The sequence below is a fragment of the Trematomus bernacchii genome, unplaced genomic scaffold, assembly GCF_902827165.1.
Source record: "Trematomus bernacchii unplaced genomic scaffold, fTreBer1.1, whole genome shotgun sequence".
Lineage (NCBI taxonomy): Eukaryota > Metazoa > Chordata > Actinopteri > Perciformes > Nototheniidae > Trematomus > Trematomus bernacchii.
Genome location: NW_022987851.1, coordinates 6,026,341 through 6,046,705, shown reverse-complemented (window position 1 = coordinate 6,046,705; position 20,365 = coordinate 6,026,341). Strand labels below are relative to the sequence as shown.

At 38.4% G+C, this 20,365-nt stretch overlaps 2 protein-coding genes across 3 annotated transcripts in view; both read left to right on the top strand.

Moving 5' to 3' along the window:
* Positions 1-11,994: 11,994 nt before the first annotated feature.
* nars2 (asparaginyl-tRNA synthetase 2, mitochondrial) lies at positions 11,995-16,909 on the top strand. Its single transcript, XM_034113092.1, has 14 exons — positions 11,995-12,317; positions 13,231-13,340; positions 13,451-13,571; positions 13,711-13,851; positions 13,931-14,011; positions 14,562-14,650; positions 14,786-14,918; positions 15,387-15,485; positions 15,586-15,623; positions 15,715-15,781; positions 15,880-16,017; positions 16,147-16,244; positions 16,570-16,596; positions 16,685-16,909. The coding sequence occupies exons 1-14, from the start codon at positions 12,123-12,125 to the stop codon at positions 16,827-16,829; spliced, it is 1,482 nt and encodes a 493-aa protein (XP_033968983.1). The 5' UTR covers positions 11,995-12,122; the 3' UTR covers positions 16,830-16,909.
* A 502-nt stretch (positions 16,910-17,411) lies between these two features.
* gab2 (GRB2-associated binding protein 2) overlaps positions 17,412-20,365 on the top strand; it is a 43,853-nt gene continuing 40,899 nt past the window's right edge. Inside the window, exon 1 of one of the 2 annotated variants that reach the window (XM_034113089.1) lies at positions 17,412-18,029. In XM_034113089.1, coding sequence (XP_033968980.1) covers positions 17,958-18,029 — 72 coding nt within the window. In that variant the 5' untranslated portion in view covers positions 17,412-17,957. The remainder of the gene's footprint in view (positions 18,030-20,365) is intronic. The other variant, XM_034113090.1, reaches the window with a different exon arrangement.

The window sequence follows — 20,365 nt, the reverse complement described above, 5'->3', positions numbered from 1 at the left end:
ACCTGCGCAGGGAAAATGGAAAATGTGCAGTGCCAGCACCTTAAGCAGTACAATGCTGCATGCCTGTAATATGAGAGGCATTATTCTCCAAAAATGGGACTTAAGAGCCCGGTGACAGAGCCTGCTCTCCCCCATTTTGGAGCAACATAACCTGACAGTGGTGACCTCTGTTCTAGCAGGAGAGTGGCTCATTACATGGCTTTCAGTGTTTTGTGTGTCATTTTCACTGAGATAGACATCGCTATGCTAGTCGATAATCTGTGAAGTCACATCAAAGCCCCAACATCACAGTCTGTAGTTTCTTTCTGGAAGTTATTCACTGTAATCGCCAGAGGATCACACTTTTTAGTTTTGTACCTCTTTTGCGAATGCATTACAAAAATAGTACACATTGTGACAAAAGTCATTTGCATTTTTTTTTAAATCTTTTTTACACTCCTGTTTTGAGATTGAAATTAATGCAGCGTGTTTTCTCCTCAGCTGCCTCACCTTGTGTACCTGAGAAGCTTGTCAATTATCTTTCTCGTCTCACTCTGATCGCAATGGATTATGTTGGAATTGACGCTGTAAGAAATGTATCTGTCAACACAAGGTGAAATTATTTTCTGCTATTTTGTATGTCCGTGTGTGTGTGTGGTTGGTGTGGCGCGGACTCCAGCGGGGTCGTGGTGGTCTTGATGGACTCACTGGAGGCGGGGGCCGCAGCTGCAGCTGCCGGCTCCGTCACATTTCCCCTGACAGGTGTGAACAAAGGACCCCGAGAAATGTCACTGCGGAGTTATTCACCGCTTGCATTCTGGAATAAAACTGCCTTCACACATTATGCAAATCATATTGACAGCATATCTAAAGCTTTTATTAGGCTAATTATGCCTAAGGTCAAATCTTTCCATAGTCAAATATCAGTACCCACACAAACCAAGTGTCTGGAAATGTTAACAAATGCTTAATATCTTAGGACAGCTTAGCATGTAGCACTTTATGTCCATGAAAAAATAGGTGTTATTGATTTCTGCCCATAACGTGAGCACCAGTCAGGGGCCGTTCTCATTGTTTAGCACGACAGCAGTGATGAATAGCAAATATATGGAAAGACGTGTCTTTGAATTTTTTTTCCATCACATTTAGGAGACAAACTTGATGATTGAACACATCTCTCCATCATGTGAGAGTGTGATGAAAGAGAGAAGACGTTGATCACAGACGGGGTTTGTCCTCAGTCGAGATTTGCTGTTGTCCAAGTTCAAACAAGGCATGTATATTTAATAGGCTTGAGATGCTGCAAAGTAGTCTATTTAACAGCAGGCCGTATTAAAAATATATAAAGCAGAATAAAAGGTTGTGTATTCTTTAAATTAGTCAGCTTTGTTCAGGTCAAAAGGTTACATGTCTGTAAGGATGTCAAACCCCTCTAGTCAGCTTTGTATAAATTACTGAAGCTATTTTGTTACCGAGAATGAGCCTCATATGAAGTGAGGTGATTTCAAAGGGATATATTTTACACATTTTAATGTCTGTACTTGTGTTTTTAGTTCTTACTGTAAAAAACATGTTTTCCTTTTACTGTCGGTCTAACAAGCCCCGTGTTAGCGGCTTCTCTTTAAGCCCTCTGGTGCACTTTTTAAAGGTAGTTATGGTGGAGATTCTGAGATAGGGTGTGAATGGGCCTGCATATGCCATAGGAGAGGGAGACAAATATAAATAGCTTGTCGGACCCTGTACTTTCTTACAGCCCACAACAAATCTGACTGGATTGTATTAATTTACAGCACAAGCTCTGAATGTGAGTTTTCTTCTCATATTTGTCTTTAAAAGGATTTTAAAATGGGTCACAAACCTTTCATGGAGAAATAATTGAGTCAGTTTGTGCAAGCTTGTCTCAACTGCAAAGAGTTTTTAATAAAGAACCGTAAGGGAAGTGCAGGACTTCATAAATGTAATACGTTACCTTTCATAATGTGGAAAATGTTATAATTTATGATGCGTGGCAATATAGTGAAGCATAGATTGCCCCCCCCCCCCCCCCCCCTTCTGGAGTGGGGCAAAATCCCCAAAGTGCTCATTGCCACAGGCATATTCTTATAGCCTTTGGCACTATAACTAAAAACATATATATTCGTGTTGGCAGTGACATCTGTAATACAACTCCGTTGCCAACCCGCCTGCACCTTCTGTAAACTTTATCGCAAAAACATGTTGAAATAAAGTTAAATTCAAAACATTTAATTTTTCAAATGTACTTTCTAAGGAACTTCTGAGTTTTCGATGGTCGACAATAGGTACATCTGAGAGGTAGTGATTAGATAAAACACTGTGTGATTGGTATTGCTTTAGACCATAGAATGTATGTGCTTCAGTCTGAACCAAGCCTTTCCAAAGGACTTCAGAAATACAGCAGAGAGTTTGTTTCCTTTGTCCTCGTAGAATCCTGCAGCTGTGTGTGTTTTCAGTCTGACATACAAAGCCTGAAGATGGCCTGACAGAATTATTTTGGTTACAGAACCTCTGTGCCCATTATGAATACTATTATGTAGATCAGCCTTGGGAAATGTATTTCCACGTTGTGCATCTGGATCAGGACACGGCTGGCCTCTCATTTTATTTACCCATACAAATAAGCCTGCCAATCCAAATGCTTTTAACTTGTGGAGATTTTTTTTTTTGTTGCATATTTCCCAGAAGGATTTGTCTTCTTTCATATTTTTTCCAACCAAAAAAACTGATATAATTGCCCCCCAGACACCGACTGACACACACCACCACACCGCTGGCAAAGCATGAAAACACAATGACTATTGCTGTCAGGGCAAAACATATTTAACCTCAGGTTTTCATAGTCACTTCCTATTTAAAAGTTCCTTTTGGAAGAGCTTGAATGCTGCAGTTGTTTGACATACTGAATCTCATTTGGATTTAACACAAAGACAGACACAAACAAAACCCCTTTTATTGGATGACTCACATTCCTATGATCCCTCCTGGCTTAAGTGGAGTTTTATACACTATTGTTCTACATTTGCAAATCCATTGTTTATTGGCAAGAAACGTCAGACCAGTACATGTGCATGCAGTGGAGCAGAATAAAAATGATAATTCTAATGCACACTAGCTTTCACTGCGGCGTTGATTTGGCTACCGCACTTGCAAAATGAAAAAAAAGAATTATAATATACATCTTTTTAAGTCACTTCAATACAAAGCCGCTGATTGTTGGCAGCAGTTAAACAATGGGAAAGAAAAGTAATAGCTCTCAGCTTTGATAAGTGACGTCCCAGTGCAGCAAATACAGCTTTTATTGGGGATGGGGGATGCTGTCAAAAATAATTAAATATGCATAAAACGTCCTACATGGAAGGAAGAAGAAGTAACTTTCAAGAGCAGCAGCCGGTTCAGATTTTTTTTTTTTCAGCTTGAATAATAAACATTAACGACCTGACGGGAACAATAGGAAATATTTTGTGAAATAAAGAAATAGATAAATGACAGTTGACATTTAAAAAATATAATTTGCTCTCAGAAGAGTTTGATCAGAAAACAGAGCTCGTTGAACACTAGCTCTTTTCATCATGACATTATGTTTCAGGAGTAGCGCAGCTATACTGCCTGCCAGCTCCCAGCTAACACCGCATGTTTTGTTTTATCAAATAAAACCAAAGATGATATTTCAGTCTCTGTGGCTGCACCACAAAGGTGCTTGGATGGGAATTGACTGCATGAAATAATCAGATGCAGCTGGAGGGACAGGGTTATGCTGTAACAATAGAAATAGTCTTTTAAATAATTTTGTTTTAAAAAAAGATATCCTCCCAAGGTTTTTTCAGTGTGATATTTTGTCATTATGTTCACACAATTTGCAGTTCTCAGCTGTAGACGTTTAAATACGGCTCCTTAGTTTTGAGGGATAGTGCAGGCCGGTCCTAATTGTTCTATAATTAACACAACAGCATATGGGCCGAGGCCTTTGTTTTCATAAATACACTGAAACATTAAAAATACTTTGGTTGAATACCCATATCTTCAGTTTGATGCAGTAAGCGAGTGCCCACATGGACACCTAAGACATCCCCATTCATTGTTTGGCTAATTAGAGGGTAGTTGGTGTGTCTGAATAAACTAAAGCAATTAGTCATAGATTTATGGTTGGAGGTCTGCTGAGACAACACTCGCATCTAATGAAAGAGATTATTGTCTTTATAAGGAAGGGGAGACTGCTTTTCAATTAGATTTAATGACATATCTTCAGAGTGGGACAGCAGAAGGACACATACAAATGTGATTCAGTACAAGCTGAATTTTTAGAACATGACATTATTTTTCAAACTGCCCTTGACAAAGACACTGCCCCAGGTGTATCCCACCAGTAGCTTCTGCTCTTTTGTGATTACACATACATGTCTCAGAAATCCTTGTCTACAGAGAAGTGCATGTCAAACTGGATCTCCTGACGTTTCCCAATTTAAATAACACTGTGTGTCAAGGCCAATGTGTTCTTTTTGTTCCACAGCAATAGTGTTTTGTCATCAGGGATGTAACTAGTTATCATTCACTTATCATCAGAGCGTTCCTGCTTAAACAGGGGAGGTAAATGAGATAAATCAGCAGGGGAAGGACACAGTAATGATAGGGCTGTAGGAATGCTCCAACGCAAATAGAAAAGAGCAGCTCTCACTGCTAATTTGTAGTTTGGCGGTAAGTAAATTGTTGATAATTCTAATGGCATTCTTGAAATGGGACAGGCTGTTAATTCAATGAAACGTACTCAATAGAAAGCAGAATTATTTATCTGTCAGTTACTAAAAAGCAGGTTATTTTTGATTATTCAGCACAAAAACAATTATAGCAGTATTAGCACATTCAGAGAGACATACAGAGCGACATTCAAGAAAGACTGATGGGTGTGATACACGTAACCTTACTGGCGGAGGTAAAAACGATATATGTGGTTCAGATAAGGTGCACTTCACAGCAGTGTCAGCAATGTAAGGCAGTTAAAAATGTCCTGAAAGAGTTGTAAAATCTTCAAGTGGAGCGACAGATCATGAAAATCCCATGGCAGGCATTTCCCCTCGCCAGGCCTCTGGAAATATATGACATAAGGACATTTTAATGAAAAAATATTATGAGCTGAATGTTTTCAAACTAATCTCAGTGGTATTCCAGACCCAGACCGGCAAAGCACGATGTAGAGAAAAATACAATTTCAAAGTCTTTAAGGTGTTTTTTGAACAGGTCATTTCTAGGGATTTCATGTTTAATATTGACAACAACAAGTAAGCAACAGATGCTGATTGTAAACGTGTATTCTACATGTACGCCTTTCAAGGAAAGAAAATAAATTGCATTTTTATATGGGCGACCTCGATATAACTATAATTCTTGCATAACAATAAAGAGTTTAGGATAATTTGTGCAAATGATTTTGTAAATTAGGATATGAAAGCTTAATCATTACTGGACATTAAATGAAAGAACCCGAGGAAATAAAGCCCACACTGTAACCTCCTAAAGACGTCAGTGACAAGTGAAGCTGCTGCAAAGGACAAAGTGAAGACTAGGATGAATTCTTTCATTTGACTGTGGCCTGTGTGTGTGCAGAGGGAAATTACACTGTGTGGTGATGAGGTACAATGGTTTGATATCACTGTGTTTCATCATCTATTCTTAGTCAACTCAGGAGAGTCTTGTCTTTGACTGCATCCAGTGGAAGAAAGGAAAGGGTTCAGGTGCCAAACTGTTGTGACATTTTTAAGGTTGAAGCTGTGATATTATATATAGTTGCTCTGAATAGTATGACTCTATCTCCTCAGCACATGAAGGGAGATCCTTTCTGTGTGAAATTGAAGCATGACAAAATACCCCAAATCTGTCACTGTGTTTTGATTGACTCTGAAGTTGTGAACGGTATTTTCAGTGCCCTGTTTTTGATGGAAGCTTAAATAATTCAGGCTAACTAACAGATATCGGGTTAAACTAAAACTACATGTTGTCCTTAGTTAGCAGTTTAAGGACTGATTTGTAAAAGGTGTATTAACTAACATGAAACCCTTATTTGGAAATAACAGCATTCATTAAATGGACTGAATCAACATGTTTCCTCATTTAAAACATTACAATTATTTTACTGATAAAGTGAGTAATTTGAACCAGTTTCATCCCATCATATTGTCAGAACTTTTTAAAACAGTATTGTTAAGATTGTCCTCTAGCCGTCTTGAGGTAATACCAACAATGTATTAAAAGTATAGGAATCTTTTGTGCTCTGTCTGCTTTCAGATTTGAACCGTTCCTTGTCAAATGGCTGTATCTCAGAATTGTTTTTAAAATTGCTTGTGTAATCAATGCGAGAAAAAACCTGGGCTGGATCCCTCTTGTCCTTAAAACTATTGATCAGGATTATTCCAAGTTATCTTTAATATCAACATTTCTAGAAAAGAAATAGTGTCCAAGAGATTTCTCTCTGCAATGAATAACAAACACATTTTTTCTGTATCTCAGCACTGCCATCCTCAAGGTTACCAACAACAATGTAATGGCTGTTGATGATGGCATGTGCTCAGTCCTTGTACACCTGGACCTTAGCGCAGCATTTCGCGCAATCGATCACAGCATCCTGTTAGACTGACTGAGGCCCTGGCTGGGGATATCTGGAACAGCCTCACACTGGGTTTCACCTTCCTGTCGAATAGGATGTTCTAGCTGTGTTAGCATACAACCATAGCCTTCTATTCATACAAAGTATGAGGCTAAATTGAGTATGTAGTGCGTTCCATCATAGTACGTAAATCATGTACGTGAGAAATGATTGGATGTTAATCAGACTAGTAAGACATTTTGACTATGAGAAATTAGCTTTCTGAACATATTCAACCATACCAAAATGCACTGCAACTCTTCAGACTGTCCAATGATGGACTTCAAGGCAGACGGTTTTAATAATTTACTGTAGGATAAAATAATTACGAATGATGGTGAGTGCGGCGGTTAAGGTACAGTTAAGAGGAAAAACACTGGAGCTCACATTTAAAATGCACTGTAGAAAAACCAATGAACAGTCTGCTGGTAATGGTATTCTTAATTTAGTAGGCAGTATACAGGACATACAGACTGAGTATGTAATGTGCAATTTCAAACACGCCCTCTGTGTCTCTTCATTTACTTTCTGTTAAATATGGTGTGCCTCAGGGATCGGCTTTGGGACCAAGTTTATTTCTTCCATACAAGCTTCCTTTGGGGAACATTAATCATCGTTTTATAGACTCCAGACTGTACAGAGTTGAGCGGCTAGGCTTGTAATCAAAGAACCTGCTTTATCCAAAAGATCTAAACACATCACTTCTCTTTTAGCTTCTGTACATTGGCTATGGTATGTACAGAATAGATTTTCAGATTTGACCGATTACCTTTAAGGCTCTTTATGCCCTCTCTCCCTGATGTGTATCTGACCTATCAGTACTTTAAGACTTCAATATCCTGAGCTTACAGGAGGTCTTTTGTCTGTTCCAGAGGCTGAATACTAAACAAGAGCCCCAAGACTCTGGAGATCAGGTTGACTGGGACAGTGATCACTTTTTAGTTTCTTCTCAAAACGTGCTTTTATCAGAGCTCCTTTGCTTATATATATATTTTTTTACTTTTAACTATTATTATTTCCTTCAAAAACAATCTTCTCCAATTCTTACCTTTTATTCACTATGTTGATATGAGATACTAGATTTTTTTCTTTTTATTGTGCCGCCTTTGTGAAGCACTTTTAGGAATGTGACTTTTGCTCCGTAACTTGTCAACCTTATTTTCGAACAAGCATTTGTAATTTTTTTGCAATTTTCCAATCAGAGTGAAAAACAAATATATATTATTGAGTGCCCTGCAAATTAATCTGTACAAATAATGGTTCCAACCAATGACCACTTTCATTATTGATTTATCTGACAGTTAGTGTTACAATCAATACAGTTAGCCACTTAAATGACATTAAATATTGAACATTTTCAGGAGATCAATGGGAAAATCACTTTTTTATTTTTATTTTGACTAACAATCCAAACATTTAAAAAAATATACAAAGTAAAACATATTTGCCTGTACTGGTTCAACATCATCATCATTTCCAAACAGTAAAAGTCTTGAGCACTGTTAATGGATATTTTCTCTAGACTATTGAAGCTGGTCCATTAGATATCAACCCACACAAACACAAGACTCTGATATTAACTGCAGAGTCGTAGGTGAAGCAGTGCAGCGGCCCAAATCTCTTTCAGTAAGGGTTGTTAGTTCCTTTTGATTTGTTTTTGGCCGCCTGTCACCCAAACCCATTCCCTGAAATCACATCACTATAATGGTCTAATCAGCACTTAACGAGCCATGTAACATAAAATCAATGCACCTTTTCATTTGAGAATGCAGAATATTTGGAGGCGTTGATGAAGGAGTGTGGAAGGTGCAGGAGATGCTGTCGATACGGTGCTGTCGTGGGTGGACCGGGGGGGCCTGCTGAGAGCAGAGGATGCACTTGCCCTTTAAGTTCAGTGATCCTCCTTAGATCCAAGCTTTTACAGCAAAATCCTTTGTTTTGCTGACTAATCGGGTATTGATTTTAACAAGTTGTTAAGCCCAAATAAGGTTGTCAGGACACTGCCAAACATCTATTCTACCTGTAGAGGCTCCAAGAACAGAGAGCTATATCTCCCATTGCAAGTACCATTTGACTTCTCTTCTTGGTTGTTATCGGAGAATGTTATCAGGATGACACTTCGTTATTTTAGACGTTTTACAGATTTGTATTCAGACATACTGTTTGTTGCATGTGGTTCCTGGGAGTTTGTCTGTGGATATGTAAACACGTGCAATATGCAATCAAGCATCACTCCCACATGCAGGATGTAACTGAATGTGTCAAGCCTTAAAAAAAGGGAAACATACAAATCAGGTTATAGATAAACACTATGGGGATCTCAACCTTGCTGCTCCTGTTGATGTAGGAAATAGTTCCTAGATGCTACCTGAATTTACTGCTGCACTGGACCACCTGCTGCCAATGAAATCGAGCAGGTCCTTTGCATTATTCTTGATAGAACTGCAGAGAGAACATAACAAAGCCAGCTTGTTTCCATTTGAGTAGACCTTGGAGCTGCAAATGAATAATATATTGGAGGAAACTCAGGGGTAAATGAATAAATCTGTAGTCGATGGGGATTTCAAAGGAGTGAATTGTGTCATAGAGCTACAGCACCACCTTGTGGTAAAGTAATATATTGCTCGTTATGATGGAGGAACGGCAGGAAAGCAGATTTTAGCAGTATAACAATTAATCAGATTATACACAAAATATCGACACATTTCCTTAAAAAGTGGGTATTTTTAATGTATATTTTAACCTATTCTATCCGTCAAAGGCTTGTTGTTTTATTGCAGTAAATTAAAGATAACTGTTTCCTGATTGTTGTATCAAAAGGTCTGATAGTCACCATCTTTCATCTTGAACTTTCAAGACAAAGAAACATGTGATACAGACATCATGACCTCTACTAATTCCCGATTGTATTTTGTACTCAATGAATTGGAAAATAGATTTGTTCTGCTACCCATTAAGATGAGACCATGTGCATAATTGCTCCATCCACGCAGGAGATAATTAATATCAATGACCCCGCTGACTTTTCAGATGCATCATGTTGGGTTTAATGATGATGTGTCATAAGCAGCCGGAGGTGGAGACATCCAGCTCTGTGTTTGCTGGCAGTCCCAGACCAGGGGCTCCAGAGCTGACAGGCGAGTCCAGGTGAATAATTGTCCATGGCATCTTATTACATTGCTGGCATGATCTGATTTACCCCAGCAGCAAATGGTGGGAATAGACCCAGTGTCGTTCTGGGTATTGGATTAACGAGGTTTACGCACAAATGGACCTCACACTGACGGCAGATACATCATGGAAGATTAAAGAGGATTTCCATGTGGTTGTAATAGCTGTTCTGCTTGCTTCATTACACTTTTGAATCTCTCCATGTGTTACGCTTTGGTGTTCAAAATATATATTATGTGTTCCACTGTATGTAGAAAATGACACTGGTGGATGGTCATTTGGATTGTGATCAGTGTTTCTGAAAATATGTATTTAGATCAGGATATTTGTCACAATTTTACATTCTTTCATTTCATTTCAAACCTTTATTTAACCAGATTGGTCCCTTGAGATCATAGATCTCTTTTTCAAGGGAGACCTGCAGCAAATAGGTTCCACATGAAACATATGGATAAAAGCGTCTAACAACTGACATGTAATGTAACATAAAACAATAGAGGACATCATACATTATATTTACAGGCTACATTTACATAGTTATCGACATTTACAAATACCCATGGTATCAAAAAGCATTTAACTTAGCCTAGCTTTAAAAACATTCAGAGGAATAAAATTGCTCAGTTTCAATTTTAGCTGTAGACTGTTCCAAGCAAGTGGCGCTGCGCACATAAAAGCTGAATCAAGAAACATTGCTTGCCTTAAAACAAATGAATCACTATTGTATCTGGGTCATTCCAGAATTGGAGGACAATTTAGACACCAACATTTTTGAAAAATGAACCTTTCATTTTATTATTTTTTGTTATGTATTTAGGAAAAACAGATAATAAACCATCAAAAAAAGTGATTTGCCCAGCTAAGGCATCAAATGTATATTTTCCAATGAAGAATTAACCCTGTTACTCTAATTATAGTAACAGGGTTGCAAGTAACAGGGTTGAAAATCAATGCTAATTTTAGCTTTTACCTCAGGAATTAATGCTAGCTGCACAATGTAATGCTATTGTCAAGGAATGGACACACTTAGATATTTAACTAAAGAAAGATACATTTGAAATTAATTTGTTTTAGTCTCATAATTTGAGTAACAGGGTTGCGTTTGTATGAGTGCCACACTCCTTCAAGAGTGACAAGATTGGAAATATATTACAAATAAAAGAGAGGACTTAGTTTTGGTCTACCCATGGTAGTAGCACATGGCTTGCTGATGTCCTTTCCACTGTGTCATGCGACAAACAGTTTTTTCACTTCCTCTGCCAAGCTAAAAAGGTTTCGGTAACAGGGTTGCGCGCATGTTGAGGGACACACCTTCTGTGCAAAATTACTGTTATTTAAAATGTGTTTATGATTTAACAAATTGATTTTACCATTACAAGACACATATATCAATAGAATAATACCAAAAAAGTAAGTAAAAACCCTATTTTAAATGTTATATTTGACATGCAAGTTGGTCACCAAGAAGCTGGGACAAGAGAAAAGGGCAATTTTAGGGGGTGTTCGAGAGCTATTTGATATTTTAAATAATATTTTGAAACCACTTTTTCTACAACTTTATATGCATCTTGTCTCAAGACAAGTATATTTAACACAACAAGTGCATGTCTTAGCTTTTTGGGCATGGATTATTAGATTTTTTATATGGGGGACATGAAATGTCCTCCAATTCTGGAATGACCCATCTACTGCTGATGGACAGCAACTGGGATATTGATATGTAAATGCTTTTTAAAAAGCAGGGAACAGAAATGTATAATATTTAGATTTTTGTGTCGTTTTCTGAGGTTATATTCAGCCTAATTTACTGAATAACTGAACTCACCATGTTTTTGTAATGCTTTTTAAAATCGATTTTATTTATGTATAACTTCTAGTTCGTAAATTTGATTGCATCATCTGAATTCTGCTTTTCCATTAAAATTATAATAATACCTGAAATGTGTAGCCGGTATTTACAGACTCATAAGAAATTGAATAGAAATAAATAAATTGTTGTCCTAAACTTCTAACATCCATGATAATTATATTAAGGCATAGGATCTTACATGGATTTTAACAAGACATCTATTGACTCAGAAGAACACTACAAATCCCTGGAGCAATAAAATGACTGCTGTGAGACATCGCTATCTGATTGGGTTACCGTAATCCACGTGACTGAATTAGACGAATGGTGAAAGACCCAAACAGGAAGTGTGTCTCTGCCACACAAGTGACACAACTTGAAAGTCAAGTGTTAGAAAAACGTTAAAAAATACCGTTAAAATTGATGTTTTTTTAACCTTTAAGTTGTCGCAACATGTTGTGCTTTTAGCGGATGCTTGTGTCTCAAAGTGCAGCGTTTGTTACGATGTTACAAGCTGCAGCTAAAACGCTATCTGTTGCCACAACCACCTCAGTATCTCGGGGAATATTGTTAAGTATTCGACATTATTGTAAGAAAACACCAGCAAAACTAAGGGTGTCCGAAGCACTTTCAGGTGTTGAGTTGGGAGCTAATGTCAAAGTACAGGTAATATTCACGCATGTTTTTATCACACGATATGTTCTGCTAATCTGTGCTAACAATTATCCTCCAGTAGCATGCAGTTTACCCAAACTGACGTGACTTTATTATCATGAATTTTCACTGAATTTAATACATATTACCTTATAATAAACCTTAATGTTCTTTATATTATTTAGTTACATTTATTTACTAAGCAATTTCTCGCAAATGTGTATTACAGAACATATCACAACATGTATTGTGATTTTTCTTAAGTGTTATGTTATTGATATACTTGGTGAAAGGATATGGAGTCAAAGTCAGAATTTTTGAAAATTTGGGAAAGACTTTGCGTTATTCAAAATGTCCTCCATATAAAACATAGTTTTTACACTGCATGTGTGTGCGGGTTCAAATACCAAATGTTGCTCCTCTGGTAATTGTTTTGTTAGATACATAATACTACAATAAGTGTTTAAGCACATAGGGCTATAATTTAATATGAAAGAAAGAAAAAAGCAATATCTCATGCGCCCAATATTGTGTGTTAAAATAGTTATACAATAGCCTAATCCTTTCAATAACTTAAAAAGCTTGCAGTTTTATTTGCTAATAATTCAAGGATACACATAACTCTAAACGTACATAACGTACTAAAAACTGCATGTATATGCTAAACAACCGTCCAGTAAAATATATGCTTTTAAAAATTCACTGGAATTCTAGCTAGTGTCTAAACTATGACAAAGGACACTTCTAGTATAACTGCATATTGATATCACATTATACATGTAGTTGACATTAAGTTGAGAAATATTAGGGGTAAAAATATGAAATAACCAACATTAGGGTTTATGAATTTAACTTGCAAACAAAAATTTATTTTCTTCTGTATTACCAGAATGCACTGGTTATTCTTTATTTGTTTTACTTGTAGGGATGGGTTCGCTCTGTTAGAGCTCAGAAGTCACATCTCTTCCTGCATGTGAACGATGGAAGCTCTTTGCAATCACTGCAGGTCGTCGCCAGTTCAGAGCTGAATGATCCGTAAGCCCTTCAGTTTTACTTCCTTTACTTAATCATTGACAATGTAGTTTCAGGTATATAGGGTGCAGTTATACAATTATAATCTTCCATTTTCTTCTCCTAATACAAAGGTTGCTCACATTTGGAAGTGCTGTTGAAGTCACCGGTACTCTTAAGAAAAGCCCAAACCAAAAACAGCCAGTTGAACTGGAAGCAGAGCAAATTCGTATCGTAGGAGAATGCAACCCTTTGGTAAGTTTTCTTAAATACCACACACACACTTTGATGGCTTAATGTGCTAGCTTGAAATTAAACTTAATCTATGTTATAACTATCTGTTCATTGTAAAGGAAATGTAACAGCATTGTGTTGCTTTGTCTTTTTGCTTCAGGAGTTTCCATTCAAAATCAAAGAACGACACGGCCTTGAGTATATTCGACAGTTTCCTCATCTCAGGTGTAGAACAAATGCCTTTAGCTCCCTGTTGAGAATACGAAGTGAGGCCACTACAGCTGTTCACTTGTATTTCAAGGTGAGACCATCAGTGGATGAGTTTTTAATAGAACGCAGTAAGACTGCATGTGTTTATTTGTATATATTTTGTTTTCCAGGAAAATGGCTTTTTGCAGATTCACACTCCAGTCATCACCTCAAATGACTGTGAAGGGGCAGGGGAGCTCTTCAAAATTGAGGTTAGTATCTACTAGATGTGTTTTAAATGTTTTTAAAGTAAAAGTGTGTATCAATTCCTCACCCTGTGTGACCCTGAATTAAAAAAAAATGTTTTTTTAATTTTCTCGCAAGAATAAAAACACTTGGGCAGGCATCTATGATTTATAGAAATTAGGAGTATTTTCTCAAAGTCCGAATTATTTAAAGCACTTTCACATCAAATGTCTTACATTTGTCCAAGCATGCTTCTCGTTTGTGCAAGTATGAAGTGAATTTATTATTCTTTTGTGAAAATGCATTTGTTTGGGGAAGTAGTGAGATTTATTCGAGATTTAAAAGTGACATGGGTTAATTGATATTTACTCAAATGGTAATTTTTAGTGTGAAATATTATTTTATGAATAATGAAATATTATGAACATGTCTGTAATTTAGCTTTCTGTGTATCCTATTAGTCTTATATCGTATGTGTTGTCACCTCCAGTGTGCAATTGTGAATCAAAGCCCTGATGTGAACATAAGTATTAATGATATTGTTTAAACATCAAAATCCTCTGATTTGATTCCTAGCCCTCAGGCTATGAAGAAGAAGAGCACTTCTTCTCTGTCCCAGCCTTCCTCACTGTGTCTGGTCAGCTTCACTTGGAACTGATGTCAGGGTGAGATAAACGATATGGATTTATCGTCTGGTGATCACATCCACCTGCTTGTACGTTCCACCTCAGAAAGTAAGAGATACACTTTAGCACTGAAGAGCTTTTCTAATTATGCCATGTCACTTATATTTTTTCCAGGGCTTTTTCTAAGGTTTACACATTTGGGCCAACTTTTCGTGCTGAGAACTCCCAGAGCAGACGGCACCTGGCTGAGTTTTACATGGTGGAGGCCGAGGTCTCCTTCGCTCAGTCCTTAGAGGATCTCACCAAGGTACACTGTCACGGTCCTCAAATACTTTGCTCTGTGTTATCTGTTTTTCACTTTACATATTGCGGTGCGTACAACAGAGTGATTTCTTTCCTTTCCAAAAGCACATTTTTTCTATTCAATCAAGCATGTTATAAAAAATAAACTCCTTGGATTTGAACTGCATTGATATTTGTTTTGGGCAAAGTTTTATAATGCGTCATCTTATTTTATCTGAAAGGGGGGGGACCACTTTTATGAAGGAGAGAAGTAACCTTTACTCTTTCCCGTGACTTTTTTATGAATCATAGTCGTCACAGACTGGCTAATGCTTAAACATGAGGATTTTGGATGACGTGAACCTATGTCACACCACATCCATTTACGTCTGCTGAAGTTTAAACTTTACACTTGCCTTTTGTGACTTTTAAAGTTGCCCTTATGCGCAGTTATTCAGAAATGCTTTAATTATTAAACCGGCCCCGCTCACAGGTCATGGAGGGCATGTTCAGATCTGCCACGGAGCATGTCTTTGCTCACTGCGCTGAGGATGTGGATTTGTTTCACAAGCATGTGACTCCTGGACACAGGGTGAGTCCTGAAGGACACTTATTGAACTTGGCTACATAACCTAGCTCCTTATACCAACCAGACACAACTGCATCTCACTGTATTATAATCTCAATTACAGGAAATTGTAGAAGCTATGCTGAAAAACAGATTCCCCACGTAAGTCTTTGTTATTTTAAACATGGAAGTTATATCAGCTAAAGAATAAAGTCTAAGGCATTTAATCAACAGTATCTAAATCTACTTTTAGGATTACCTACAGTGAGGCTATCGACATCCTAAACCGCAGCTCTGAGAATTTTGCCTTCCCAACAGACGTAAGCGCAACATAATTATGCTCTCCTTGATGAGCATACTTCATATCTACATCTGTATATTTGATACTATCATTCCACTGAGCTCTTCTTTTCCACAGTGGGGCTGTGACCTTCAGACAGAACACGAGAAGTACCTGGTGAAACATTGCGGCAACATTCCAGTGTTCGTCACTGATTATCCTTATGATCTCAAGCCTTTTTATGCAAGAGACAACCAGGATCATCCTGAGCATACAGTAAGACGTAGTTCTGATGTGAAAAACACAAAGCCAATCAATGATTTAACCGCTGCGTTCCAACCTTGTATTGTCCCTTGGGTTATCGCAGTGATTTGCATTTCTGCGCTGACTGCTGTTTGTGTGCAGGCAGCTGCATTGGACCTTCTTGTGCCAGGAGTTGGAGAGCTCTGTGGGGGCTCGCTGAGGGAGGAGAGGCTGGATCTGCTGAGAGCTCGGCTCCAACAGTATGTACATGAACTCCAGGTTTATTAGAAGCCTCATGGCAATGGCATTCCCAATATTCGCATAGTTGCGTCAAATGTATTTGTATTTCAATTGAGATCAAGCATTATCCCAGTAGTGTCACACTGCTAGCTGGCCTCTGTGCTGCAGTGGCTGTAAAGCATTTTTTTGTGCAACAACTCGGACATGATCATTTGGATATCATGACAGCCCTTAAAGACACTATAATCTATATATGTTTTTTATTATCCCTGACTCACCACCCATGTCACGTTGTATGAAAACTAAATTACATCTGACATTAACCCTACGTGTATTTTTTTCCAGGGCTGGATTAGAAGACACCTACAGCTGGTAAAAAAAACACATTTATATTAACAACATTCTAAAAGAAACACCCATACACACCAAAGAACTGTAATGACATTTTATTTATTTGCAGGTATCTGGATTTGAGGCGTTTTGGCTCCGTGCCTCATGGTGGATTTGGAATGGGATTTGAGAGATACTTGCAATGCATCCTCGGTGTTGACAACATCAAAGATGTGATCCCCTTCCCTAGGTTTTCACATTCATGTGTTCTATGAAACAGTTTCAGCCTTGTAGAGATTGTAATGACAGGATTGGTTGTCTGCCTAACGACAAATAAAAATGATTTTAACTTATACTTGCTTGTCATAGTTATTTTTTGGTTTATTGGTATTTAGATATCATTATTTATTTTATTTATAATGTATCTGCTCCTGAAATATAAAAACAATGACCATTGGTATTTGAAATGACTGTTAATATGGAATTAATTTGTAATCAACTGTAAATTATTTCCCAACAATAAGAAATTCTTAATGAAGTATATTTTTCACCACATATCAGGGAAGTGTTAAGTAAAATGTAAGTACCTTTTTTATACATGCATAAACTTCCAAATAAAAAAAAATATTACTTTTTTTCCAAAGCAACTGACAGTATTTCCACTAGATGGTGCTTTTTCCCAGGCCATCCAGTGGATCAAATAATTCACTCAGACAATAACAGCAGCTTCTGACTCTTTGACCTTTTGTTTCAAACACATATCACCGTTACAATATGTTAGCTGTTACTGATACTTAACTATTTGGTTAGGCATTCAAAACTCTTTTGATGTAATAATGTGCAATCAGATTCGTTTCCGTATTCGAAATAAAACAAACATTTGTTTTTTGTGAACCTTAAAGATGGTATATCACAAATCGATCGGTTCCTCAATTATTTACACTCCTTTTGGGATCTTGGAGCTACTTTGTGGCCGGCCGTGCTTCCATCCTGTTCATCCCAGCGCAGCCCATCCCTCTCTCGGCTCGGTGGGCGTGGTATGAGTTGGGAAAACAAACTGCAGACACTCTACGATACTTCCTCACCCTGCATCAGTTGAGTTTCCCCGCGGCTCCTCGTCAGCTGGGCCGTGCGTAAATCCCCAAGAGTCGAGTTGCGCCTTTCTATCTTTCCTCCCCAAGTGTGGCTTTGCGGGGCGGTCGTTGCGCAGGTTCCACCAGGAACGACTGGCAACGTCCCCGAACAGCACTACTTTGATTTGTATCAAATGGAGCGAGCGGACTGCACCAGCACTGAGAGCCAAACGCCGACAGCACTTTGAACAGACAAGCGATCAGGAGCCGTCATGTTCTAGTGACAGACGGCAGTTGTAGAGCAAGAAGAGACAGCACACCCTGGCAAATATGAGCGGCGGTGAAATCATCTTCCAAGGCTGGCTGAGGAAGTCACCTCCGGAGAAAAAGCTGAGGAGATATGTGAGTGATCTCTACTTTCACTTAGTTTTGCTATGTTTATGAGTTTAGCTGAAACAGCAGTGTGCGAGTTTCCTCTCAGTCAAATTGCTGCTTTGTTCATATCTGCATCAGAGTCAAGTGGTGTCAAACTCCAATATTTAGAGCCCAGTTGTAGCAGGTGCACCCCACTACCATCTGGACCTCTCCTCTCTTTTATGACCCATGGGAGGCAAAACATGTTATCCTGGTTTCTGAAATAGGCCTACAGCCTCAATCCAATATAATTTAGAAATGTGTGTTAACATGAAAATGCAGTTGCCAGGTTTTACATAGCCCCCCGCTGTGAGGTCCAGTGACAACATGGTAGTAAGCCTGTGTAATACCCGGCAGCTGTCTATAATTTTCACTAAATCAGACACACATATACACACACAAACTGTCATTTGGCTTGGTCTGATCATTATGAGGTAATGTCTAATCAAGCATGGAGGTGCAGTTTTCATCTAATGTCGACTAATTTCACAGCAATAGTAATAACTGCACAGCTCTTGAGTGTCTTGATAAGGCTTCATAAGCCAAAGCTGCTCATCTCTTGCTGGGTGTTGGGCAGGGGAAAGGCTACAAATCAGATAATAGGATTTATGCAGGCAGATAGAACCATGAGACAATCTCCTATAAATACAGCTGTCCACTGTTTATGTATGGTGTTGCATTACCAGGCCTCTCTCTCCATGTTCCTACTAGCTGATTTTGCCATGATGTCATCTCTCCGTTTCATCTGGAAATCCATCCTTGGATGTCTTCAAATGTAGCCCCCCCATTGTCCTGTCATTTCCTCATTGTCTTCCACTTAAAGCTGGCTAATGTTTACACAGAGGCCACCGTGGTCCGTATGGAACGGCAGCTGCAGTGGTACAGAGGAAAAAACGTGCCTGGTTCATAGCAGTACTGTATAAACAAGGAAAGAAAATGCTCACAAGGCATATTGGTGCTAAAATAATGGCCTTCCTCAGGCAAGAGAGCAAGCTCTCAGCCCTTCTCACCCTGAGCGATAACCTATAAACAACTGCACACACACAAACACAGTTTGAGCCAGAAAACAGTGTCATGAGATGGAGTGTACAGAACAGGCAGACTTGTGAATGCAATAATCTGTCCATCTGAAATTCCTTCCACTTAAGTCAGGCTATGGACAATCGGGGCCATTTACTCACCAGTATTGCTGTCATCTGACAGAGTTGACGTCCTATTGCAGAGGGATATTTTCAGATACTACTTTCACATACCCGCAGACATTCCAGCCTGAAGGTGTGTTGTGTTTCTCAGAGTACTTGGTAGCAAGTTTGATTGGTCATTATATTGGAATGAGCTGAGGAGGTGTAAGGAATGTATTGTTTCAGAGCTCCAATGTTAAATGCTCCAGTTCATACTATTGGGCCTCTTTTGGGAGATTATTTGCTACAATTGTGTGTGTTTTAATCCTTAACAAGTTCTTCCCTGTCAATATTCCACCACTTTTTTTTTTATTACCAAAAAAGTCCTCCCTAAGCCAGATGAGGCCTGTGTTTGTTAATCAGTATGGTTGTTGTTGAAATAATTGCTCATTGGTCTCTAAAAAATGTGGCACACAGATATGCAGCATGGAATCCCAAGCCTGGTTAGAAGAGAGTCAAAACTGGTACTACCACCACAGGTCAGGCATGCAAATGATATGCAAAATCAGCGAGAAAACACTTATGGCAGTTGAAGCCTCAATGCCTCTGTGGGTGAAGACATGAGAAAACATGCTATGCTTAGTAACAAGTATAACTAGTCTTGGTTAAATGTTTGCTAATTTATTTACCAAAGCTATTAACTCTCAGCAGTGACTCACTCTTTCTACATCAGCTCTTTGCTGGACAAACATCACTAGACGAGTGTAAACTCTCCATGCCTCCCCTAAACATGTGACACGGCATAGCAGACGTGTGTAGCCCCTTTCACACACGCTGCATCTTCACAAGGAAAACAGTCGCGCTCTAATGTCCCAGCGCTGCTAAATGATTCACTTGGTTGAAGTTTATCTCGTCTCAGGGGCTGATGGAGGCTTCAGAGGTGGGCCGTGTTTTATGGGCAGGTGGGAGTGGCCTGGTTGCTTTTGTTGAACAATGTCCAGAATAATCAAAAGGAACATGAAAACAACTGACTAATCCAGCACTTACCTAATGCCTCTTACACAGTTCTGTCGTGGTTATTTTACACATCACTCAGCATTCAGATCATATGCTTCAAAATGTCTCCTACAAACTATTTCCTATTTTATTTGTAGTCGCTGCTTGATCAATATAATGATCAAAAATACTTGACCTGTTATAAAC